The 24,972-nt window shown below is 43.0% G+C and overlaps 1 protein-coding gene across 3 annotated transcripts; it reads left to right on the forward strand.

Annotated features, from left to right (window-relative positions):
• The first annotated feature begins 1,676 nt into the window (after positions 1-1,676).
• Positions 1,677-24,663, forward strand: eif4ba (eukaryotic translation initiation factor 4Ba). 3 transcript variants are annotated; one of them, XM_034682726.1, is made up of 15 exons: positions 1,677-1,803; positions 6,267-6,461; positions 10,024-10,229; positions 13,191-13,307; positions 13,449-13,503; positions 14,124-14,267; positions 14,416-14,544; positions 16,634-16,822; positions 16,978-17,323; positions 17,646-17,734; positions 19,232-19,484; positions 19,609-19,634; positions 22,894-23,023; positions 23,373-23,445; positions 23,691-24,111. In XM_034682726.1, exons 1-15 carry the CDS (start codon positions 1,791-1,793, stop codon positions 23,766-23,768), a joined length of 2,043 nt encoding a protein of 680 aa, XP_034538617.1. In that variant the 5' UTR covers positions 1,677-1,790; the 3' UTR covers positions 23,769-24,111. The 3 variants fall into 3 exon arrangements, with proteins under 3 accessions (XP_034538617.1, XP_034538633.1, XP_034538624.1); XM_034682733.1 differs by lacking the exon at positions 22,894-23,023 and having other exon boundaries at positions 1,791-1,803; positions 23,691-24,663; XM_034682742.1 differs by lacking the exons at positions 22,894-23,023; positions 23,373-23,445 and having other exon boundaries at positions 1,779-1,803; positions 23,691-24,663.
• The last annotated feature ends 309 nt before the right edge of the window (positions 24,664-24,972 follow it).

The following is a 24,972-nucleotide window of genomic DNA, read 5'->3' on the forward strand; positions in this document are numbered from 1 at the left end:
GACTCTGTAGTGGAAGACACGGCATTAAAAACAGACATGACTCTGTAGTGGAAGTCACTGCATTATAAACAGACATGACTCTGTAGTGGAAGTCACTGCATTAAACACAGACATGACTTTGTAGTGGAAGTCACTGCATTAAAAACAGACATGACTCTGTAGTGGAAGTCACTGCATTAAACACAGACATGACTCTGTAGTGGAAGTCACTGCATTATAAACAGACATGACTCTGTAGTGGAAGTCACTGCATTAAAAACAGATGACTCTGTAGTGGAAGTCACTGCATTAAAAACAGATGACTCTGTAGTGGAAGTCACTGCATTATAAACAGACATGACTCTGTAGTGGAAGTCACTGCATTAAAAACAGATGACTCTGTAGTGGAAGTCACTGCATTAAAAACAGACATGACTCTGTAGTGGAAGTCACTGCATTAAACACAGACATGACTCTGTAGTGGAAGTCACTGCATTAAAAACAGACATGACTCTGTAGTGGAAGTCACTGCATTAAAAACAGACATGACTCTGTGGTGAAAGTCACTGCATTAAAAACAGACATGACTCTGTGGTGGAAGTCACTGCATTATAAACAGACATGACTCTGTAGTGGAAGTCACTGCATTATAAACAGACATGACTCTGTAGTGGAAGTCACTGCATTAAACACAGACATGACTCTGTAGTGGAAGTCACTGCATTATAAACAGACATGACTCGGTAGTGGAAGTCACCGCATTAAACACAGACATGACTCTGTAGTGGAAGTCACTGCATTATAAACAGACATGACTCTGTAGTGGAAGTCACTGCATTATAAACAGATGACTCTGTAGTGGAAGTCACTGCATTATAAACAGACATGACTCGGTAGTGGAAGTCACTGCATTAAAAACAGACATGACACTGTAGTGGAAGTCACTGCATTATAAACAGACATGACTCTGTAGTGGAAGTCACTGCATTAAAAACAGACATGACTCTGTAGTGGAAGTCACTGCGTTAAAAAAACAGACATGACTCTGTAGTGGAAGTCACTGCATTAAAAACAGACATGACTCTGTAGTGGAAGTCACTGCATTATAAACAGACATGACTCTGTAGTGGAAGTCACTGCATTATAAACAGACATGACTCTGTAGTGGAAGTCGCTGCATTAAAAACAGACATGACTCTGTAGTGGAAGTCACTGCGTTAAAAAAACAGACATGACTCTGTAGTGGAAGTCACTGCATTAAAAACAGACATGACTCTGTAGTGGAAGTCACTGCATTAAAAACAGACATGACTCTGTAGTGGAAGTCACTGCATTATAAACAGACATGACTCTGTAGTGGAAGTCACTGCATTTAAAACAGATAAATGCTACTGGCTCATCATCCAAAGTCTTCAATAAACTCCTGTGTGTCATTGAAATGATGTTAGCTGGTCCTTTAGTGGCAGGGCTGAAATGCAGTGGAAATGTGTTTTTGGTGATAAAGTTCATTTTCAAGGCAAAGAGGGACTTTTGCAATGAATTGCAGTTGAGCTGATCACTCCTCATAACATTCTGGAGTATATGCAAATTGCCATTATAAAAACTGAAACAGCAGACTTTGTGAAAATGTAATAGTTGTGTCATTCTCAAAACTTTTGGCCATGCCTGTATGTGCTCCTGCTCAGCAGATCAGATGAGTGTGAGCGCGCAAACATGGGAGGAGACATCATGCTCGTGAACGGCGATGCGCGCTCCCGATAATAAACCTCTGACGCCTTCATCCGGGAACTACGACGAACTCGCTCTCCAACATGGCGGCGTCAGGTGAGGTTTATGAGGGTGAACGATCTTGGTGGGTTTGGGGGGATTAAAGGGAGATATAACTCGATATAAAACCAAAAACATAACTGTTGATGATTGTTAAAGCCTCGTGCTTATGATTCGCGTCGTTGTCCTGCGTGTGCACGTTGCTCTGTCGGTTGTTTTGGCCCCGGCAAAGACGTAACTGCTGGAGGGAGGCGAATGAACGAAGCTACGACTTCATCAATCTTAAAATGTGGAGAACAATTGCTTTTTAGAGAGAGAGGGGGGGGTTCTGCTGTGTTCTTATTGAAGTATCCGACCTACCCACGACATATGAACTAGCTTGAACGGCACGTGCTATGATGTGTTTGAAAGTGCGTGCAGAACTGGCACATTGCAGACCCGGAGCGGGGCTCGCCGTGGCGCTCAGAGCTCAGTGTAGCATCGAGCGCAAGCGCGTTTCGTGGAGGAGGGGTTGGGCCGAGGAGTCCGGGCAGCCCGAGGAGTCTCCCCACGTGTGCAGGCTTGCTGCCCTGGTATCGGGTGTTTGATGAAACGGGGCAGCTTGGGCCTGTTTGGTGGCTTCCCTTTTTTAAAACATTCCCCCCTGGCAGCTTCATAACTTTGCGGTGTCCCATCCGCGCGGTCCAAGTCTCGCTCCGATGATGGCGCACTTGGATCCTGGCACTGCGACGCGCACTAGGCCCTAAAAGCTAGCCAGCTAAGCAGCGAGACTTCCACCCCCCCACCTACCCCCCCCACTCCCGTCAGCAGTCCTTTGCTAAACCCGCAAAGGCATAAAAAGAAAAGCGGCCTTCCTACATTGGGAATAAACAATCTTAAGTGTAAGATAGACGCTGGTTGTCCTCACAGCTGTTCTGCCATGTTGCTTTATCAGCTGCAGAAAGTTAACATTAGCCTGTAGCTTAATGTCACATTGCTGCAGAGCACATTGACCAGCCTGTATACCAGAATCAGAATCAGCTTTATTGGCTAGGTATGCTTGAACACAAGGAATTTGACTTTGGAAAACTGTGCTCTCTTTGTACAAGGCATAAGAATAAGACACACAAATAAAAATATAAATATAACAATAACCTCAGCTATAAATACAAAAGAACAACAAATAGGCATGACTAATATGTACAGGCTAAAATAGTATGATAGAAGTGCAGTGGTGAGTAGCAGAGGTGGTTTTCACATTATAAAAATTATAGTTAGATAATAAAATAAATAGAAATATGGAGTTCTGCTTGGAGAATTGTTGCATTGTATATTTACAGAGAGTACTGATCCAATAGGTATGACACTGTTATGGCTTAGTGTTCATCAGAGTGACAACCTGGGGGAAGAAACTGTTCTTATGGCAGGTTTGAAGAATTTGTGTCCAGGGTGTGAGGAGTCAGCGGTGATGCTACCTGCCCGTTTCCTGGCCCAGGACCAGTACAAGTCCTGGATTGGGGGGGGTGCAGGTCGACACCAATGCCTTTTTTTTTTCTTCTGCATACTGGTTTTTGTGTAGCTTTCAGAAGCTAACTGGTTCACACGTCCTGTTAAATGTAAACAGTGACTTTGCATTATCCCCTGAGAACATGGTGTGACCCTGTAGAAGAGTGTGTGTGTGTGTGTGTGCAGGTTTTTTGTAACGATGTGTGCAAAAGAATGTCCTGACAGTTGGGCTTTTCACAATAAAGCTCCCCAGCCTGCTTTTGTTGCCCCTCTCTCTCTTCTTTTTTATTTTTTTTCTGCTGCAGACCAAAACAAACCAGACCTGATCTATGAGGTGAATCCACGATCTGATCTGCTGTTTTGCTATTTAATCAGACATTTAAGAGGAAGGTGCATGACCCATTGATTCAAAGTCTTCAAGGTGCATTCCTCAGAAACGTAGCAAACATGCAGCCCAGTGGTTTAGACAAGAAATGCACCAAACCCTGTCTGACCTGCTGCACTGTGACTGTTGGTCCAGGCCAGCCACTCCCTGTGTCTTTGCTTTCTCCAATAGGAAAATTAGTTGCTGTGTTTTTTTTGTTTGTTATCACTCGCACAGTGCTGTCCCCTTATCTGACTTAACTTGACAACATCTCAACAACTGAAACTGTTGTAGTGTTTGTCTGCTGAGTGGCAGCTGTCACACAAGCAGGGACGCGTGCACTCAGAAATATTCTTTGAAAATACAACCTGCTGGTGTGTAGCAGCTTTAATGACTGTATTTTTACTCTTTATGGAAAGGAAAGGAAAGGCAGCTTCACTCAATGTGCTTTACATTAAAACATTAAAAGCATTGGAGACATTCAGACAAGCATAAAAGAACATCATTAAAATGACAAATATGATAAAACAGAAAAGGAAAATTAGAAATATATTGAAAATTACATTAAAATTTTAATTTAAAGTGAGTTAAAATGAGCTAAGATAGGAAGGCAATAGTCTTAATCTTTGATTTTAAAGAGGTGAGAGTTGGAGCAGACCTGCAGCTTTCAGGGAGTGTGTTCCAGATATGTGGTGCATAATGACTAAACGCTGCTTCACCATGTTTCCTTCTGACTCTAGGGACTGAAAGCAGACCAGTACCTGATGACCTCAGAGGTTGAGGTGGTTTATAGAGTAGCAGATCAGCCTAAACCATTCAGGTCTTTATAAACCATCAGCAGGATTTTAAAGCAATTCTCTGACAGACAGGAAGCCAGTGTAGAGATCTAAGAACTGGAGTGATGTGGTCTACTTTATTGGTCCTCGAGCAGCAGCATTCTGTATGAGCTGCAGGCGTCTGATGGACTTTTTAGGGAGTCCTGTAAAGACCCCGTTACAGTAGTCTAGTCTGCTAAAGATAAATGCATGGAGGAGTTTTTCTGCATCCTGCTGAGACATAAGTCCTTTAATCCTTGATATATTCTGAAGGTGATAGTAGGCTGACTTTGTAATGGTCTTCATGTGGCTGCTGAAATTAAGGTCTGAGTCTAAGACTACACCAAGGTTTCTGGCTTGGTTTGAACATTTCATCTGTGCAGATTGGAGCTGAGCAGTAACCTTTAACCTTTCCTCCTCCAAAAACAATCATTTCAGTTTTTTCTTTGTTTAACTGAAGAAAGTTCTGTCTCGTCCAGTCATTGATTTGTTCAATGCATTTACTCAGTGTTTGTATGGGACTATAATCCCCTGGTGATATGGTGATGTAAATGTGTGTGTCATCTGCATAGCTGTGGTATTTTATTTTGTTGTTTCTTATCTGACCTAAGGGGAGCATGTAGATGTTGAATAGCAGAGGCCCCAGAATGGATCCCTGAGGTACTCCACACACCATTTTAAGTGGTTGTTTATTTAAAAATACAGCCAACATAATTTGAAAAGCATCGTTTTAACCACACAGTTGAAGAAATATATTCACCATCTGACTTCTTGACAAATTTGAAAACGACTGTTAACATAGTTTTTAACATATTCACCAAAATACTCACGTGCCTAATAATTGTGCACGTGGTGTAGATACTAGAGTTCTTATCTGAGGGGCTCAGTGTTCGCTTGGTCTCTACCTGCAGCAGGTGTGCTTTATGAACCAGCTCTCCTCACCTCCATGCATCTGTCTCATCTTCATTGAGGATTTTTACCCCCCTGGTGTGCGTTAGTGACAAAGACACAACCGACACAACGTCTGTTTAATATTTGATGTTTGATGTTTTTGCCGCCATTACCGTAAAAAGCTCGGCGTCTACAGCTTGATTTGATCCAGTTTGGTGAAACATCAGACACATTTAGTAAGTTTGGATCAACTCCTCGTCACCAAAGATGCAGATGCATTCGAGGTGCATTCAGGGACCGTCGTAAATGTGAAACACAGTCCTTTCATGGCATTTTTCTGGGAATCAGGAGAATGAAAATACAGTCACAGTGGCCACATCAAGAATGTTTTCTAAAAACAACTGTAATTTAGTGTATTTACTTGCCCCTGAGATGTTATTGGGGTGAAAAAGCGCAACTTTCACCGCAATTTTTTCAAAAAGCTGTCGCAAAATCAAACTTTTTGGGGCCGCAACAATCACAAAAAACTGATTATTCCACTGAAAGGGAAAGCACAACAAATACAGAACCACCTGCAACATGTCAGCTAAAAATTAATGTCTGGATGTACTTTGCAAAAACGATGAAGTTAATGTGCAGTGCAAGATATGCGGCGTTAAACTTGCATACCATAGAAATACTAGTTTGATGCTTTAACCACATGCACTTAAAGAACAAGGAGAAAACAGCAAAGACAGATAACAGGCAGTCTAGAATAGCCTGATGATAACCAACATGGTAACTGGAGATATGCTCCCTTTTTAAGTTTTGTGTTTTTTACTGTAAGTTCCCATCCCTAGTGGATATTACTCCATTCAAGGTGGATAATAGATCAAGAGACTTCCTTGATCATGATGAACATGATCCAACGTGTCTCTCTTTTTGTGTCTAACTGTCCACTCCTCTGTTGTTCACCTCCCATCTAGCTAAGAAGAAGAATAAGAAGGGGAAGACCCTCACTCTCACTGACTTCCTGGCAGAGGACAGTGGTGGTGGTGGCGGCGGTGGAGGTGGCGGCGGCGGCGGTGGCGGCGGCGGTGGCGGCGGCGGCAATGCCCCCCCAAGCTACCCGTCCAAGTCCACCAGCTGGGCTGATGAGACTGATGACCTGGATGGAGATGGTGAGCACACCCTGATATACTCACAGACAGTCCTTTGCAGAATTTTTGTGTAACAGTAGTCAAATCAATACGGTTGATTTTAATCAATACAGTTTTGTTTTTTTAAATTTGATTTATTTGTAAAGGGACCATGTACAATATTTAACATAAATGTCACCATTTGATGCATTGTACCAGAGTTAGCTTAAAGCTAATTTACATCTACAGTCCATTGGAAGGTCACAATTAAAACATCACATTGTTAAAACACTCACACACACACACACACACACACACACACACACACACACACACACACACACACACACACACACACAATTCTGTATACCAAATTAAAAGTATTAAATCAGTGGTTGCAGTGTTGAGTGTCCTTTAGCAGACTTTTCAGTTTGGTTTTGAAGCTGCTGAGAGATTCAATCAATCAATCTTTATTTGTATAGCGCCAAATCACAACAAACATTATCTCAAGACGCTTTTACAAACATAGGAGGTCTAGACCACTCTATGTCAAATTATGAACAGAGACCCAACCTCAAGACAGGGTAAGACTCAGTCTGACCCCACCTTAATCCATCATGAGCATTGCACATCGCAGTATTTAGCTAGTTACAGTGGAGAGGAAAAACTTCCTTTAACAGGCAGAAACCTCCAGCAGAACCAGACTCATTAGACAGCCATCATGCCTCGACTGAGTTGGGTCTGGAAAGACAGATAGAGGGGAGTAAGAGAGAGAGGTGATAGTGATGAGACGAGTAGTAGAAGCTGTTGCCGCTGGAGTCCAGCACGTCCGTATCAGCTGGAGTCCAGATCCTCCTCCACAGCAGGAGCACGAGAAAAGGGAGCTCAGGGACTCCAGAAAGGTCTATGGTTAGTAACTTTAATGGGACATGCAGAGTTAAAGTAATATCCTCCTGTAAGGTGTTCCACTGAGTTGTGGCTTTCACAGAAAAAGCTGACTGCCCAAAGGCGGTACAGCAAAAGGGTACATTGCAGTTTCTAAACAAAGATATCCTTGTGGATTTAATGGAGTCCACTGAGTGGAAGTTGATAAACTGATGCAGTGGAGGCGGGGCCAAGGCATTTAAAATCTTATACACAAGAGACACAAATTTGAAAACAATTTAAAATTCTCAAAGCTCAAAAGATGAAGTCTCTCCAGTATCCTACAGTGATGATATTGCAGTGTTTTTTTGGGTCCAGTATTTTTAAGGTTTGTTTCTACAGAGAGTGAAGGGGTTTAATGACCGTCTCCACAGTCTGACCCCAGCATGTGATACAGTATGACATGTGGGAAAGGATCACAGCATGCATAAAAGTCTTGGCTGCATCCACTGAAAGACAGCTTCTTATGTGTCTAAAGTTTGTCAAATTTATATTTGATGTTTTTTATCATTTTCCTGACATGTCGATGACTGAGTCTTTTAGGCGAGTGAGGAGAAATGAAAGTGCTCTCACACTGGTCGAACCATAAACATTTGTGGCCTCATTCTTTACCCCGTGTAAGATTTAGAAACAGCAGGTTTAACCTCTATACGCTATATGCAGCGTGAAACAAGTTCTCCTTCAGGTTTACTAATGATATTAGAGATCTATGAGCTCCATGTGTTAGCTGTAACTTCACACTGCACAATTTTTTCAGGTGGTTTAAAAAAAGAAAGCATCTGATTGTTTGTTATCACATCTTTTTTGTATATATATTTTGGTAATTTTCAAAGTGGACATCAACAACAACAACAACAACAAAAAAACAGAAACCAGAGAGATAAAAAACAACACACATCAATCAGTACAAGATGAAGAAGATAAAAGACGAAAAAGACAAAGCACCAAAACAAGACAGAAACAAAACAAAGAGACAATAACCCAACACTATTGCTCCTGTTAGCCACAATGAGTGACGGTGAGCTCTTCCCCTTTAATGAGAAGATTCCCAGAGGACCGGCAGGTAAGCTAGGCTACAATTCTCTGCAGACGGGGCCTCCTATTTCATGTAATTTCACTAAAGTTGAGAAAATATGGTCCATGAACTCATCACGGTGCAAATGCATGAACCAGTAGAACAAATTGAAGCTCTTCAGTTTGCCGTCAGTCTTTGTTTTGGGACTATTTTCAGACGCACCTCGCAGATTGGTGTTCTTCCGCTGCATGAGCACGGATACACGCCGATCAGCTGTTTGGATCAACAAGCACGTAGCAGGATCAAGTAGCGGTCTCGGTCTTTAGAGTGAATTAAACTCACTTTTCTGCACATTTAAAAGATGGGACGTACCTGTCTTTATCCCGGCTGTTCAAACAAGCAAACCTCCTGTAAGGCAGGGAACTCTGGATGATGAGTGATGCAGACTGGAGCCGTATGTGAGCCGCTGGTCTCCTCTCAAGTCAAGTCAAGCTTTATTTATAGAGCACATTTAAAACAACCTCAGTTGACCAAAGTGCTGTACAGATATTCAAATACAGTATAATCATTCACAATATAACAATAAATAAAAACAATAAAAGAATAGTAAGAGCTCAATTTAGGAAATAAAAGAGTAAAGAAGGGAAAAGCCAAGGATTCTTGTTTAGCTGGGACTGAATGCCAAGGAGCAAAGATGGGTTTTCAGGAGTGTTTTAAAGTGATCCACAGACTGTGCAGCTCTAACCTGGAAAGGTAGGCTGTTCCACAGCTTTGGGGCCGCCACTGAGAAAGCTCTGTCCCCACGGGTAGAGAGGTCCTGAAGTACTGTTGTCACTAAGTCCCTCTCCTGACAGCAGAAGCTCTCTGGGTTCGTTGGCATGGGCTCACAGTTTACACACCGGCACCACCAGGTAACGTGGGATCTCTCCTGCTCACTCGTTAGCACAGAACTTTCTCCCCTCTCTTCTTCTTCGTTGGTACGTTGGGTCTGCATCTGGAGTTCTTCCTCTGTAAACTCTGGTTCATAGAGGGATCCTCTTGTGTCCACAGTAAACGGCATGTCATGGTCGCTGTCAGAATCACTCATTTCTGCAGTTTGTAGTTTTTGTTCCTAAAAGTGTTTACTGCTAAAAATGCTATGTGCTTGTTGATCCAAACAGCTGATCGGTGTGTATCCGTGCTCATGCAGCGGAAGAACACCGGTCTGCGAGGTGCGTCTGAAAATAGTCCCAAAACAAAGACTGACAGCAAACTGAAGAGCGCCAATTTTTTCAACTGGTTCATGCATTTGCACCGTGATGAGTTCCTGGACCATATTTTCTCAACTTTAGTGAAATTACATGAAATAGGAGGCCCCGTCTGCAGAGAATTGTAGCCTAGCTTACCTGCCGGTCTTCTGGGAATTTTCTCCCTAAAGGGGAAGAGCTCACCGGCACTCATTGTGGCTAACAGGAGCAATAGTGTACTGTAACTCATACGACCCCACTTGTCTGCCAAAACCTGTATAGTTTCCATTAGAATTCATGGTTGTGAAATATTTTCTATCTGTTGAGAACACTATAAATTGTACGAGCTTTGTTTCAGGCATTACATGACGAGTTGTTGTGAAGTAACTGAAGGAAGTTTTCAGTTTTTATTAACTTTCTTCTCTTTTTATCCCTCCAGTCTCAACTTCATGGCACACAGAGGAGGATAGCTACCGGGCACCACCCATTGACCGGGCCTGCCTTCCCACAGCGCCTCGCGCAGCCCGTGAACCCAGTATTGACCGATCCCGACTGCCCCGGAGCCCGCCGTACACGGCCTTCTTGGGCAACCTGCCCTATGATGTCACTGAGGACTCAATCAAAGACTTCTTTCGCGGCTTGGGAGTAAGTGGAGCAAACACCTGACTCACACACCTTGAGTTACATGAACCATGGGATATGTAACTCAAGGCATTTTTTTGAGGCTAAAGATAATGTAAAGTGGTTTGCAAGTCACAACAAACTCTGCAACTCCCTCATTTTACAAGAGCTGTAAAGACTTAACTCCTTCCATCTCGTCAGGCTAGTCACTATCATCAATAATGAATCACATTTGTATTTTTAGGCCTTTTTTTCTGAGGTCCTTGGTCCTTGCTGACCCTGTCTTTACAACGATTCACTGCTGGAGTCTACAGAGCTACGTCTGTCTCTTGATTTTATCTGTAGATGTGTAACTAGTGTCCTCGTGTTTCTGAACCCTTTTGTCATATTCAGGGAGGCATTGAAGTAGTACTCCATACTATTCAGATTCAGAATCAGTTTTACAGTCAACCTGTCCATAGTACAGAATATACAGTAAGGAAATAAAGAACACGTCGTGACATCAGCAACTACCACAACCAGTGACCGTACAGCAGAGCGGGATGCTAGGTAGCTCTTGATTTATTCTGCCTTTGGTGCATTTAGCTTCCTTATGCAGAAGGAATAAGATAATTAGCATAGCGGTTTGTTTTCCACACTGGAACATAATACCGCTGACCTGAGGGCATGATTGAGAATTCACTGCCAAGTATGTGTCCTGGTTGGGTCAAAATTCGGTTCGCTTTCTGGAACCACCCGCACTGTCCAAAGGGAGCAGAGGTCCTTAAACTGGACTCCAGTGACCTTGGAGCACAGCCTGATGATGTCATTCAGACACTTCTTGTCTTTCACAGAGAGACAGCCAAACCAGCATATAAAGGAATACGTTAGAAGACTTTAAATAGAACTCTGATAAGATAAGATACTCCTTTATTTGTCCCACAATGGGGAAATTAATGGAGTTACAGCAGCAAACAAGAAGGTGTACAGAACAAGAATTTAACAAGAATGTATATAGAAAAGAAATGTCCATCAAAGACGACAGCTTGTCCATAATTCTCCTGTCAGCCACCACCTCCACAGGGTCCAGGACTGAGCTGGCCTTCTTCCCCAGTTAGCTCAGTCTTGCTCTCCTGTATCCTGTCCGCCCACAGCAGGTGAAATCCTTCCAATGTGGCGTTCATGTCCGGTGTTAGCTCTGTTAGCATGATGCTACTCTGGTGCTGGGTTAGCTTGTCCACCTTATCATAGATAGATCTTACATTCCCCATAAGGACAGGTCGATGTCTTCTTTTTGAGCTTGCACCTCAGTACCAGCACGTCGTCCTTGCCTCCTTCTCCTCAGCTCACAGGGAACATCGGGCCTAGCATCGTTTAGCATCAACATGCTATGGGTTGCTAACAGCTGATCTCGTATGTAAATACACGCAGGATCTCCGGACACACACAGGAACAAAAATAGTAAAAACACCGCTGCAAACGTAGCCAGTTTGGTGTCTATGGCCAACAAACGAGTCATTAAAAGGATGAAAGGAACATAATATATTTTTGCTGACACCAAAAGAGTTGAGTTTCCTCAGCATTACTAAACGAGCAAACCAGAGGATCTACTTGCTGTCAGTGTTTTCGCTGAATTTCAAGTTAATACGTCAGTTTTCTTTAAAAAGCCACAAAGGTTGAGGGAAACTAAGTCTTGTAACAAAGCATATCCAAAATCTCTTTTTAGAATCCTCCCAATGAACTCATTCAACACCTTCTAACTAATCAGTAACACATGCATACCTTTGTGGTACATCCCTCCTTTTAAAGGTGACATATCATGCAAAATGGACTTTTTAATGGTTCTCTACCTGAAATATGTGTCCCTGTCTACAAACCCCCCGAGAATGAAAAAAATCCATTCTGCCCCTGTTCTGATTTCTCCACCTTTCTGTAAATGTGTGTGAAACCAGCCGCTTCAGCTTTCAGTGTTTTTCATACGTCACAACACCATCCGGTCTGTAACAGGAAGTCAGAGCTCGGAGCTTGTTCAGCCCATAGACTGTATAAAATACAACTCAACCCCTCCTCCGTTTTTCATTCCCTGCACACATGTGTGCTAACAAGGAGCTTAGGAGGGAGGCATGCTAGTTGTAGGCTGTCTTAATAAACACAAAGGTCGGTTTTACTCCCCACGTCTGCAGATTTGAAGATCTAGTGGATGATTTTTATTTGTCATGGAAAAGTGCTAGTGCTAGTTAGCATAGCCACATAGCTACATGTTGGTAGCTGTGTACCAAGACACACGTCGACATGCTGACAAATAAAACAACAAGAAACACTAAATCTGTGACCAATGGTTCAGAAAGGTCCTGCTGCAGGCGCCTCTCAGTCAGGATCAGATTCTGGATCAGATTCAGAGGGTTGAAGTAACGCGGGTCTGTGAGCAGCCAACATGTAAACATTAGATCAACGTGCTGGACAGCCGAGGCCACATCCACTTCCTGAGGGGGCGTGGTCAGAGAGCTCATTCTCATTTAAAGGCACAGACACAGAAAACAGCCTGTTCTGAGCAGGGCTGAAAAAGAGGGGTTTACAGGCAGACCAAAATCTGATTTCAAAGAATTTTTGAGCATAAACTTTAAAGACATGTTTTGGGGACCTCTTAGACCAATATATGTTGATGAAAAAGAGCAGAATATGTCACCTTTAAAGCGCCTTCATATATCTTAAGATTAGAAGAGTCTCACATATCTTCAAGTAACAAGTTATGTTGGACATGAGGTAGTAGTGCCGGTCACAGTTCTGACCTGAACCCTTTTCCATCTCAGGTTGTGACAGAAATCGGTTATGAACACTGCTGTGCCGCTTTGTTCATCCAAAAAAACAACCTATTGTTTCAGAGCTTCCCTATTGCCTAACCATCATTGTTCTCCTGTTCTCCTGTTATCGTTCCAGAAACCAAACCGTGTTGGGCCCAGATTGGAGAATCCTCTGTTTCATATGTTATTTTGTCTTTGTCTCTAGATCAGTGCTGTGCGTTTGCCCCGAGAGCCCACCAACCCGGAGAGGCTGAAGGGCTTCGGTTATGCTGAATTTGATGATGTGGATTCCCTCTTGAGGGCCCTCAGTCTTAATGAGGAGGTGAGAATACTTCAAGAGTTTGGTTGTATAGCTTTGCATTTTAAGTTCAGTGCCTGGAACTGAATCAATTGAATCACAAGGGCTCAAAAATTCTTATAGTGGAATCACTAATGTGTCCCCTTTATGTGATCTTTCAAACAGAACCTTGGAAACCGAAGGATCCGTGTGGACATTGCAGACCAGTCTAATGATAAAGGTACTTTGCTGACCTCACCTGACAAGCTAAAGTGCATCACCGATAAAAAAAAGCTCCACGTCTACAGCTTGATTTAATCCAGTTTGGTGAAACATCAGACACATTTAGCAAGTTTGGATCAACTCATAGTCATCAAATATGCAGATGCATTTCAGAGTGCCGTGAACTGACTGACTGACTGCCTCTGTCGCTGCGAGGTGCATTCAAGGACCGTCGTAAATGTGCAATACAGTCCTTTCATGGCATTTTTCTGTGAATCAGGAGAATCAAAACACAGTCACAGTGGTCACATCAAGAATGTTTTCTTTTGACATTTTAGCAGGGCCAGGCTGAATTATTTAACTTCAGATATTACACAATAGTTGATGGTTTGAACACTTGGTATAACCCTGATACCGATATCTGATCCACTACATGAATTATTTAAAGAGAGAAGATGTTTCTGCAAAATCAAAGACTAACATGTTTTGAGTTTCCATTAACTGAACTATAAAGGGCTGAAAAGACTAAAATGTGACTAAGACTAAATCGCCAAAATTAACACTGCTGCATTTGCAAAGCTTCTCAGTAAATTTTGACTCTAAAATAACCTTGCATCTCTATTTTTCATCCCATGGCAGAGAGGGACGGTGGGTCTATGGGCAGAGACCGTGGTGGACGGATGAGTGATATGGGTCCTGACAAAACAGACTCAGACTGGAGGGCCAGACCCACTGGAGAGGCTGAAGATCCCCCCCCCAGGAGAGACGATGCCTTTGGAGAGAGTAAGTACTAATCTCCCCTGGACACTAAAGTAAAGGGAGAAAATGATTGATTGGATCTCTTTTGTGCACAGTTTCATCTGAGTCAGACCAACAGCTGGAAGAAAACATATTCCTTAATCATCATCTCTTTCATTAATAATTCCTGCAGGGTCCCGGGACCGTTATGAGTCAGATCGATACAGAGATGGGCCAAGACGGGACAATGACCGCTATGATGGAGGGAGAGACCGCTTCCGAGATCGCTATGACGACAGGGACCGCAGAGACTACGACAGAGGTGCGTCTTTGTGCCTGCTTGGATCCTGTGATGGGATTCAGATGCAGTGTTGTTTTTGGGAGCTATCTGAGTTTTGGTCTTTTGGATGAAAATGCTTATTAGTTTACTCACATTTTAGTGATTTCTATATGTGATAGTTTGTTTTTTATTTTTTTAAAGGTGACATATCATGCAAAATGGACTTTTTAATGGTTCTCTACCTGAAATATGTGTCCCTGTCTACAAACCCCCCGAGAATGAAAAGAATCCATTCTGTCCCTGTTCTGATTTCTCCACCTTTCTGTAAATGTGTGTGAAACCAGCCGTTTCAGACTTCCATGTTTTTGTTACGTAACAACAATATCCGGTCTGTCACGGAGTCAGAGCTCGGACCCTGTTCAGCCCATAGACTGTATAAAATACAACTCAACTTCTCCGTTTTTCATTCCCTGCACACATGTGTGCTAACAAGGAGCTTAGGAGGGAGGCATGCTAGTTGTAGGCTGTCTTAATAAACACAAAGGTCAGTTTTACTCCCCACGTCTGCAGATTTGAAGATATAGTGGATGATTTTTATTTATCATGGATAAGTGCTAGCGCTAGTTAGCATAGCCACATAGCTACATCAGCCGAGTCCACATCCACTTCCTGAGGGGCGTGGTCAGAGAGAAAACAGCCTGTTCTGAGCAGGGCTGAAGAATAGGGTTTTTCAGGCAGACCAAAATCTGATTTCAAAGGTTTTTTTTTGAGCATAAACTTTATAGACATGTTTTGGGGACCTCTTAGACCAATATATATTGATGAAAAAGAGCATAATATGTCACCTTTAACATCATCCACATTGTAAAGCTAGGCGTAGTTTCAAACTCTTACTTGGTCAACAAAAGGTTTGACGTGTAAAGTGTTCATTTTCTTCCAATTCATATCATTCAAGTTCATTAGAATTACAACTTCATGACACGGGCAGGAAATCATGTTCATATCCTACATTTTTATCACGTCATATTGGGGAATTCCTGTGCTCGCTTCCTCACTTAAACGATGAGGTGTGAGAGCAGCTGTTACATTTGAATGCAATATGAAAAAAGCGTGATGTCACCTTTGATTACCAGGGGAGATTTAACACTTCAAGAGCTGTTCTCAGAATCACATTAAATAAGTTTATATTTATATTAAAATAGGATATATGAGACACTATTTTTACGGGAAACAGGAAAATAATGTAAAATTCGACATTGAGCACCCCCATAGTTTGAATGGAATGATCCACGTTTCATATGCAAATATTCGTTAGAACCAAGCGGCAACCTCCGGTCTCAAACGATGAAGCCAATGCGGAAGTGCTATAAACTGCAATACATCGAAAATCCTCTTGAGGCTGGCTGCAGAAACACCGGAAACCACATAGATATGAATGGGAAAAAGACGATCTTTGCAGCATTAATAAACATGTTTACAGCCTGGTTCAAAAAACAGCTTGGCCCTACAACGCTAATCTCTCTAATGGCACACACTGTACGGGGGGTGAATTTTTTTCTAACGTGACGGTTAAGAAGATATTAAGATTATGAGTTTTGCCCAAATAAGGACATGACTGACGTGACTCCCGGTCGGGAACACACAGCCATTGGCTAAGAGACTCACACTACGTCACACTCTGCCTAGTTGAGTTCCGCATTACCAATATGGCTGCCGCCGTCGATTTGCTTCAAAACAGCTCTCAGGAACAGATGGGTGACGTCACGGATACTACGTCCATATTTTTTACAGTCTATGGTTAGAACGAATCGTCCAATATTCAACTATTTGGGGTCACCCCTACCACTCACTAACATTTTCGTCCACTCTCGTCCACAAAAACTCACGCACGTCTCGTCATGCTTTCGTCATCAAAGAGCCACGTTTAGCTCGTCACCGCCTCATTATCGTCATGAAAAAAAGGGGCGTCAACGAAATAATGTCATCATTGACGAAAACACTCTTCAGATGCTAGCAACACATATGCGGTTGGCTTCCTGATCAGAATTCTATTATAAGTACTTGTAACGCTTTAACCTTCATCTCTTCCCCCCCTTTTCTCTCCTTCGCTCTCCTCCTGTGCTCCTTCTAGGTTATGGCTCTCGTGGTGGTGGCGGCGGCGGCAGCAGTGGTGGCGATGGAGGTCGTCGTTCCTTTGGCAGTGGCTTCCGCCGTGATTACGATGACAGTCGAGGTAGCAGTGATCGCTATGGGGACCGGGATCGTTACGGCGAACGTGAAGAACGGTACGAGAGACGGGACGACAGGCGTGAGGATAGAGGTGAGAATTCAACACACACACATGACTTCAGCTTTAGTACAGAATAATATAACAGCCAAAGAATTTTCACACTTCTCTCAGAATCAGTGAAGGAACTTATTTGTATTTGTGGAAACATACATATATTTATATCCCTCCTCATGATATCCTTCCAGCTCCTCAACAGAGACCCAAGTTGGTCCTCAAACCCCGAAGCGTGCCCAAGGAGGATGAAGTTCCTGGAGGCGGTACATCCCCGGCTCCAACTCCACCCTCTGGTGGTGGCGGTGGAGGTGGCAGCGGAGGAGGCGGAGGCAGTGGCGGTGGCGGAGGAGGAGGAGGTGGTGGTGGTGGCGGCGGTGGCAGCAGGGCCTCATCTATCTTTGGTGCCGCCAAACCAGTTGACACAGCAGCCAGAGAGAGGGAGGTGGAGGAGAGGCTGAAGAAAGAAGAGGAGAGGCTGCAGAGGCAGTTAGACGAGGAAAAAGGAGGCCGAGGACCTGAAAGAAGGATGAGAGACAGGTCAGAGTTTGACATGAATGCTCATTACAGAGTATTTAACCAGATTGTGACATGGTTACTTTGCCTTTTATAAAGCATAGTTCATATTTAGTGATTAGGCACCAATTTTTAAGATGGCTGCAGAATATTTTTCATAGCTCGCAATAAATCAAATGCCTAAGTAAACCACTGTGACCATGTGTGCTGCTAAAGACAATGTAGTTGTTTCCCTTTAACTCTGTGTAGCCCTGCAGCAACACTGACACTCACTCTCAGAATTCTGACTTCGCTCAAGTCCCTCTGGAGTTTGCATACCTGTCTAAGCCTTCTCTGATGTTTTCAGGGATCCAAGCTGGCGCAATGAGGAAACTCATACTGAGCGATCCCGCACAGGAAGTGAGTCTTCACAGCCAGGAAGCACTTCTGGAAGAGGTGAGATATCTTTAAATTCTTTATCTGCCCAGCTTGTTTTGCAGTGTCTCGCTGTTCTTTTGAAAGTTGAAGAGGAAAGATAAGACTTCTGTGTTCAGTTGATTTTTTATTTTTAACATAGAACAGTTTTTTTTTCTTCGTATGACCTTTCATCATTCATATCAAAGCTGTCCCAACCACAGGACACTAACACTTCAATTATCCAAACCTTTTTAAAACTAGACTCCTATTCCTACTGAAACAAATGTTCAAAAAATATCTTTGACAAGATGTCTGTGAAGGTTATCAGTCCTCCAGGTCATGGTAATCCAAAGCTTGATCTGTAAAGGCAACTGGACTGGTAGAAAATTCTTGAAGACGTTTCACCTCTCCTCTGAAAGGCTTCTTCAGTTCTGACCAAGCGGCAACCTCCGGTCTCAAACCATGAAGTCCATGCAGAAGTGTTATAAACTGCAATACATTGAGAGTCCACTTGAGGCTGGCTGCAGAAACACAAGAAACCACATAGACATGAATTGGAAAAAGACGATCTTTGCAGCATTAATAAACATGTTTACAGCCTGGTTCAAAAAACGGCTTGATTGACTTGACTCCCGGTCAGGAACACATAGCTGTTGGCTAGGAGGCTCAAACTCCACCCCTTTATGTCACACTCTGCCTGGTTGAGTTCAGCATTTCCAATATGGCTGCCGCCGTCAATTTGCTTCAAAACAGCTCTCAGAAACAGATGGGTGACGTCATTGATACTACGTCCATATTTTATACAGTCTGTGGTGTGTCCAGGAGTCACAAAGGGTCCTAAGTGGGGTCGTTAGTCTAGTTTCACACCCACGGTATAAGGAGGTACAGAATGACTAACAGAAACTAGACTAACGACCCCACTTAGGACCCTTTGTGACTCCTGGACACACCCATGACTGTTAGTGGCTTATATTTTCTAGCTCTTCCCCAGTTTGTTCAGGACCAAGCGGCAACCTCCAGTCTCAAACCATGAAGTCCATGCAGAAGTGTTATAAACTGCAATACATCCAGAATCCACTTGAGGCTGGCTGCAGAAACACAGGAAACCACGTAGACATGAATGGGAAAAAGACAATCTTTGCAGCATTAATAAACATGTTTACAGCCTGGTTCAAAAAACGGCTTGATTGACTTGGCTCCCGGTCAGGAACACATAGCTGTTGGCTAGGAGGCTCAAACTCCGCCCCTTTACGTCACACTCTGCCTGGTTGAGTTCAGCATTTCCAATATGGCTGCTGCCGTCGATTGGCTTCAAAACAACTCTCAGGAACAGATGGGTGACGTCACGGACACTACCAGTCTGGTCAGAACTGAAGAAGCCTTTTTACCAGTCCAGTTGCCTCACGGATCAAGCTTTGGATCTTTGACAAAAACAAACTCAAAATGGTGGAAATCTGAAAAAGCAAAAACTGAAAAAAGAGCATGTTTTGTAAAAACACCTTGAAACAAGTGTCTCCTCTTTTTTTCACCCTTCAGGATCCAGGTGTCGAGAAAGTGAGAACTCTGGGGAGAATGAGGTTTTTAGTGGTAGAGAAGGTGAACCCTCATCCCCAGGGTCCTCTCCACAACCTCCCTCCTCTAAGGAGCCGCTGAAGGTGATGCCTGCTCCTCCTCCTAAGGAAAACGTCTGGGCCAAGAGAAGTGCTGCCAGCACAGGCTCTAGTGACGGTGACGGACGACCTCCAGTCTCCCCAGTCTCCCCAAGTGGTTTAACTCCTCCCAAACTCAGGTGAGACATTTTGTATATCAGTGTAATGATTGAATGATCATGTCTTTTCAAATGAAGAATTCAAATGAAAAACATGCAAGACTTTGATATACTTACCCAGGCTTTTTTACTTTCTCTCTTAAAGTTCTGATGAAAGAGAATCTGGAAAAGGTAAGACCAATTAGAATTTTTCAATTTTACTCAAATCAATTCAAGCATGAACCAACCATGTGTAACATATTATTGCATTCAAACTAGGTCAGTTTGGCTTTACACACAACTCTAAAAGGGCTCATCTAAATCAAAGATAGAAGACTATGTAAACAAAAATGATACTGTCCATTCTCTACTCACCTGTGCTAACCTCCACTAGACCTCATTTGGAGAAGAACATTGGACTGAAGACCTCAATTGACAGTGTTAGTGTTGATGTTAATTGTAGACTTGTTGTACAGCTTCAGCACAGGTGCTGATGTTTTCACTGCAACAGTGACATCATTGAACTCAAAGGAAAAAGTGTTGGGACGGTGCCTGTGTGATACCCAATGAGAGTTGTCCAGATATTACTGTCATGGAAACATTTATTTAGCACCACAAAAGCACACACCAGAACTCTCCTGCTGGAAAAAGGCAGAAGTTTACTTACATCAAGTTTCCTTGTTTAAAGGTGACATATCATGCAAAATCAACTTTTTAATGGTTCTCTACCTGAAATATGTGTCCCTGTCTACAAACCCCCTGAAAATGAAAAGAATCCATCCTGCCCCTGTTCTGATTTCTCCACCTTTCTGTAAATGTGTGCTGAAACCAGCCGTTTCAGTTTTCAGTGTTTTTCATACGTCACAACGCCATCCGGTCTGTAACAGAAAGTCAGAGCTCGGAGCTTGTTCAGCCCATAGACTGTATAAAATACAACTCAACCCCTCCTCCGTTTTTCATTCCCTGCACACATGTGTGCTAACAAGGAGCTTAGGAGGGAGGCATGCTAGTTGTAGGCTGTCTTAATAAACACAGAGGTCGGTTTTACTCCCCACGTCTGCAGATTTGAAGATCTAGTGGATGATTTTTAGTTTTCATGGAAAAGTGCTAGCGCTAGTTAGCATAGCCACATAGCTACATGTTGGTCGCTGTGTACCAAGACACATGTCGACATACTGACAAATAAAACAACAAGAAACACAAAATCTGTGACCAATGGTTCAGAAAGGTCCTGCTGCAGGCGCCTCTCCGTCAGGATCAGATTCTGGATCAGATTCAGAGGGTGTCTGTGAGCAGCCAACATGTAAACATTAGATCAAGGTGCTGGACAGCCGAGGGCACATCCACTTCCTGAGGGGGCGTGGTCAGAGAGCTCATTCTCATTTAAAGGCACAGACACAGAAAACAGCCTGTTCTGAGCAGGGCTGAAAAAGAGGGGTTTACAGGCAGACCAGAATCTGATTTCAAAGTGTTTTTATAAGCAATAAAGTTTAAAGACATGTTTTGAGGACCTCTTAGACCAATATATGTTGATGAAAAAAAGCATGATATGTCACCTTTAAGATCATCCACATTGTAAAGCTAGGCGTAGTTTCAAACTCTTACTTGGTCAACAAAAGGTTTGACGTGTAAAGTGTTCATTTTTTTCCAATTCATATCATTCAAGTTCATTAGAATTACAACTTCATGACCCAGGCAGGAAATCATGTTCATATCCTACATTTTTATCACGTCATATTGGGGAATTCCTGTGCTTCCTTCCTCACTTAAATGATGAGGTGTGAGAGCAGCTGTTACATTTCACACTTCTTTGCAGCTGCATTAAAGTTAAAAAAAAAAATCAACAGAGCCAGAACATGATAGGAGCGGGTGATGAGCTCATCTTCCTGTGTGGAGAGTATTCTTACTAGAGGAGCTCTAAAATATGTCTCATTAGTCTGCACTTCCAGAGAACTACTCGGTGTCCCAACAAAAACAAATTCCAGGGACTTGTTTTTAGACTCCAGAATTTAGATTAAAGGGATATTTCAGTGTTTTTTTTGAAGTGGGGTCATATGAGTTACAGTACACTATTGCTCCTGTTAGCCACAATGAGTGCCGGTGAGCTCTTCCCTTTTAATGAGAAGATTCCCAGAGGACCGGCAGGTAAGCTAGGCTACAATTCTCTGCAGACGGGGCCTCCTATTTCATGTAATTTCACTAAAGTTGAGAAAATATGTTCCAGGAACTCATCACGGTGCAAATGCATGAACCAGTAGAAAACATTGGAGCTCTTCAGTTTGCCATCAGTCTTTGTTTTGGGACTATTTTCAGACGCACCTCACAGACCGGTGTTCTTCCGCTGCATGAGCACGGATACACGCCGATCAGCTGTTTGGATCAACAAGCACGTAGCAGGATCAAGTAGCGGTCTCGGTCTTTAGAGTGAATTAAACTCACTTTTCTGCACATTTAAAAGATGGGACGTACCTGTCTTTATCCCGGCTGTTCAAAACAAGCAAACCTCCTGTAAGGCAGGGAACTCTGGATGATGAGTGATGCAGACTGGAGCCATATGTGAGCCGCTGGTATCCTCTGATTCAGAAAGGTCCTGAAGTATTGTTGTCACTAAGTCCCTCTCCTGACAGCAGAAGCTCTCTGGGTTCGTCGGCATGGGCTCACAGTTTACACACCGGCCCCACCAGGTAACGTGGGATCTCTCCTGCTCACTCGTTAGCACAGAACTTTCTCCCCTCTCTTCTTCTTCGTTGGTACGTTGGGTCTGCATCTGGAATTCTTCCTCTGTAAACTCTGGTTCATAGAGGGATCCTCTTGCTAAAAATGCTACGTGCTTGTTGATCCAAACAGCTGATCGGCGTGTATCCGTGCTCATGCAGCGGAAGAACACCGGTCTGCGAGGTGCGTCTGAAAATAGTCCCAAAACAAAGACTGACGGCAAACTGAAGAGCTCCAATGTTTTCTACTGGTTCATGCATTTGCACCGTGATGAGTTCCTGGACCATATTTTCTCAACTTAAATAGGAGGCCCCTTCAGCAAAGGAAATAGCCTACCTGCTGGAATTTTCTCATTAAAAGAGGAAGAGCTCACCGGCACTCATTGTGGCTAACAGGAGCAATAGTGTACTGTAACTCATACGACCCCACTTCAAGAAAACTGAAGTATCCCTTTAAAGTGAGGAACATTTAGATATATTTAACTATGTCAGAGTAGAACTCTCTGTGTATCTGAAACCTTTGGTGACAATTTGAGGCAAGGTTGAGATTTTCAGAAAATGATTAATCTGGACTTTCAGGTAAGGTGTGGTCCACCTCTCATTTGGCCCTCCACCAGTGACTAACATACTTTGAATCCAACCCAGTGGCCTTGATGCTGCAGCGTGTTGTGAGTCTAGTCCACTGTCTAAAAGTCCACAAACCTCCCTTCACTCTACTGTCTGGCTTCCTCTTTAAGATGAGAACAAGGCTGACGGTGTGCGTCGGGACCGGGGGCCCCCGCGGGCAAGAGGGGGGCCTGCAGGGCCTGGAGCAGGGCGGGGCCGAGGAGAGGGGCCCAACAAAGACCGAAGAAAGGAGGCAGACAGGTCAGCCATTCAGAGCTAGCTACTCCAAAGGGAGCAAGTTAAGTCGGCACCTGTAAAGAACGGCCTTTGCTCAGTTTCACAACTGATGACTTCTTCATGAGGAACAAAAGGTTTTCCAAGATGAATTTTGGGCCTTTTTAAAAAAGTAAATTAATTAAGTTTGCCTGGTGCCAAGCAGCTTATAGATGTTCAATTTTCAGAAAATGAAGTTGAGCATGGTTTGTGCTACTTTATTTTTAAGTAAATCTTATCTGCTGTGTCTTTTTTAAGGATAAACAGTTAAGATATGAAGTCTCCCTCACCAAGCTTTGCAAATCAATTTCAACCTCAGTGTTGTTTCAAATTGTAGAAAGGATATCAGAAGAGACCGCGACTCCAGACCACCCCCAGAGCCAAAGAAATTTGAAGAAACCCCAACCCCTGTAAGTCCGTCACTGTCAAGGTTTAGTCAGACATATCACCTGAATCAATCCTCCCCAAAACCTGAAGTAGTTCTACTTGAGCCTGAAGTTCATTAGTTACTCTACTGCTCTTCATCAAATTCTAAGATGATTGCTTATGATTTTTCTGGCTTGTTGAAAAAGTTGAACTCTCTTTTTCCTTCATGCTTTTTGAAGCATCCAAAGCTGTCGTACTGATCCAAGTCCTGATTGGTTTGTTTTTGCAGAAGTTCAGCTCAGCCAGTAAGTACGCCGCTTTGCTAATGGACGGAGACCAAGGAGACGACGCAGAGGACGTGGAATAGAGGGGAAATAACGAGATAAGGCCTGACGGTTGCAAGAAGAAGAGAAGCAACAACGCAGAAAAAAAAATCTCACATAGCTTATGAAAAAAAAAAACTCCTCACATGGGGGAGGCTCCTGGAGGGGGAGGGGGGGGGGGGATATCACTCCCTCCCCTTTCTTTTCCTTCAACAAACCTGTCCTTTACTTTCAAATCCACCCCCCCCCTACCCCCACCTACCCCCATCCCTTACCCAGCCCCACCTTCAGGACTATTCAGGTTTGAGCGAATAGTCACATACTGGACTTGTTTTAAATGGAAAAAAGGAGTAGCTGACACATGGAAAAATGATGGATAAGATTGAATAATTGTAATAAATAAATGGAAAAAGTGGGGAAAAAATGATTTTGTATATTTGTGGATCTCAAGTTTGGTGAGACTGGTCTATGAGACAGAAGGTGAAGAGTGACCTTCATTTTTTTTTAACCTTTTTTTACACATTGACTTGACTTACCCCTGGATCGAATACACAGTTATCCATTATTAACCCATTTTATTTAGTGAATCATTTACACTCACTCAATTCCTCCTAAATTGATCACAGAAATCTTGTCTTCCAATACCAACAGTTATTAATGTTGAAGCTGATTATTAATTATCAACACTTCTCAATCATGTGTAAGATGACCAACATATGGTTCAATTCTAAAACTAAGTCATGCACACAAAGAACAGTGTCACTGCAGTGTATTGAGTGTTTGAACAGAAAATACAGCTGCTTCACTTTTCCCACTTGAATCCATCAGCTGCCATTACAGGCATCCTCCGCCATTGTACAGATGTCTTTCTGTTCTATACTTAATGATGCAATCGTCAAATTAAAGGCTTGTGAAGATGGTTTCCAGTCGTCTCAAAAACTCTACAGCTGTCAAATCATTCTCTCCAGTGAGGAGAAATACATGTATTTGGAAGAAGTCTGCAGTCTACTACTGGGTGGGCCAATTCTCACCAGATTACATGAATGTCTTCCAATATGAAATAAATTGGGGGTCTTACTGCACATTCACATAGTATGTTGTCATTGACTTAGTATGCAATTCATGAGGGAAATACTGTCAGTGTTAAACATTTAATCTATTTGTAATGAATCAAATTTTACAGAAGCATAGAACCACCAATCAGCTTCACTTTGTCAACACCCTGCACACTTCATATGACTGACATTT

Source organism: Notolabrus celidotus, chromosome 1 (assembly GCF_009762535.1).
Source record: "Notolabrus celidotus isolate fNotCel1 chromosome 1, fNotCel1.pri, whole genome shotgun sequence".
Lineage (NCBI taxonomy): Eukaryota > Metazoa > Chordata > Actinopteri > Labriformes > Labridae > Notolabrus > Notolabrus celidotus.

Excerpts from the sequence above, each read along its gene's own strand:
- eif4ba (XM_034682726.1), top strand. Across the intron at positions 6,462-10,023 it reads TGATGACCTGGATGGAGATG|TCTCAACTTCATGGCACACA; the intron begins GTGAGCACACCC and ends TTATCCCTCCAG. Across the intron at positions 23,446-23,690 it reads TTGAAGAAACCCCAACCCCT|AAGTTCAGCTCAGCCAGTAA; the intron begins GTAAGTCCGTCA and ends TTGTTTTTGCAG.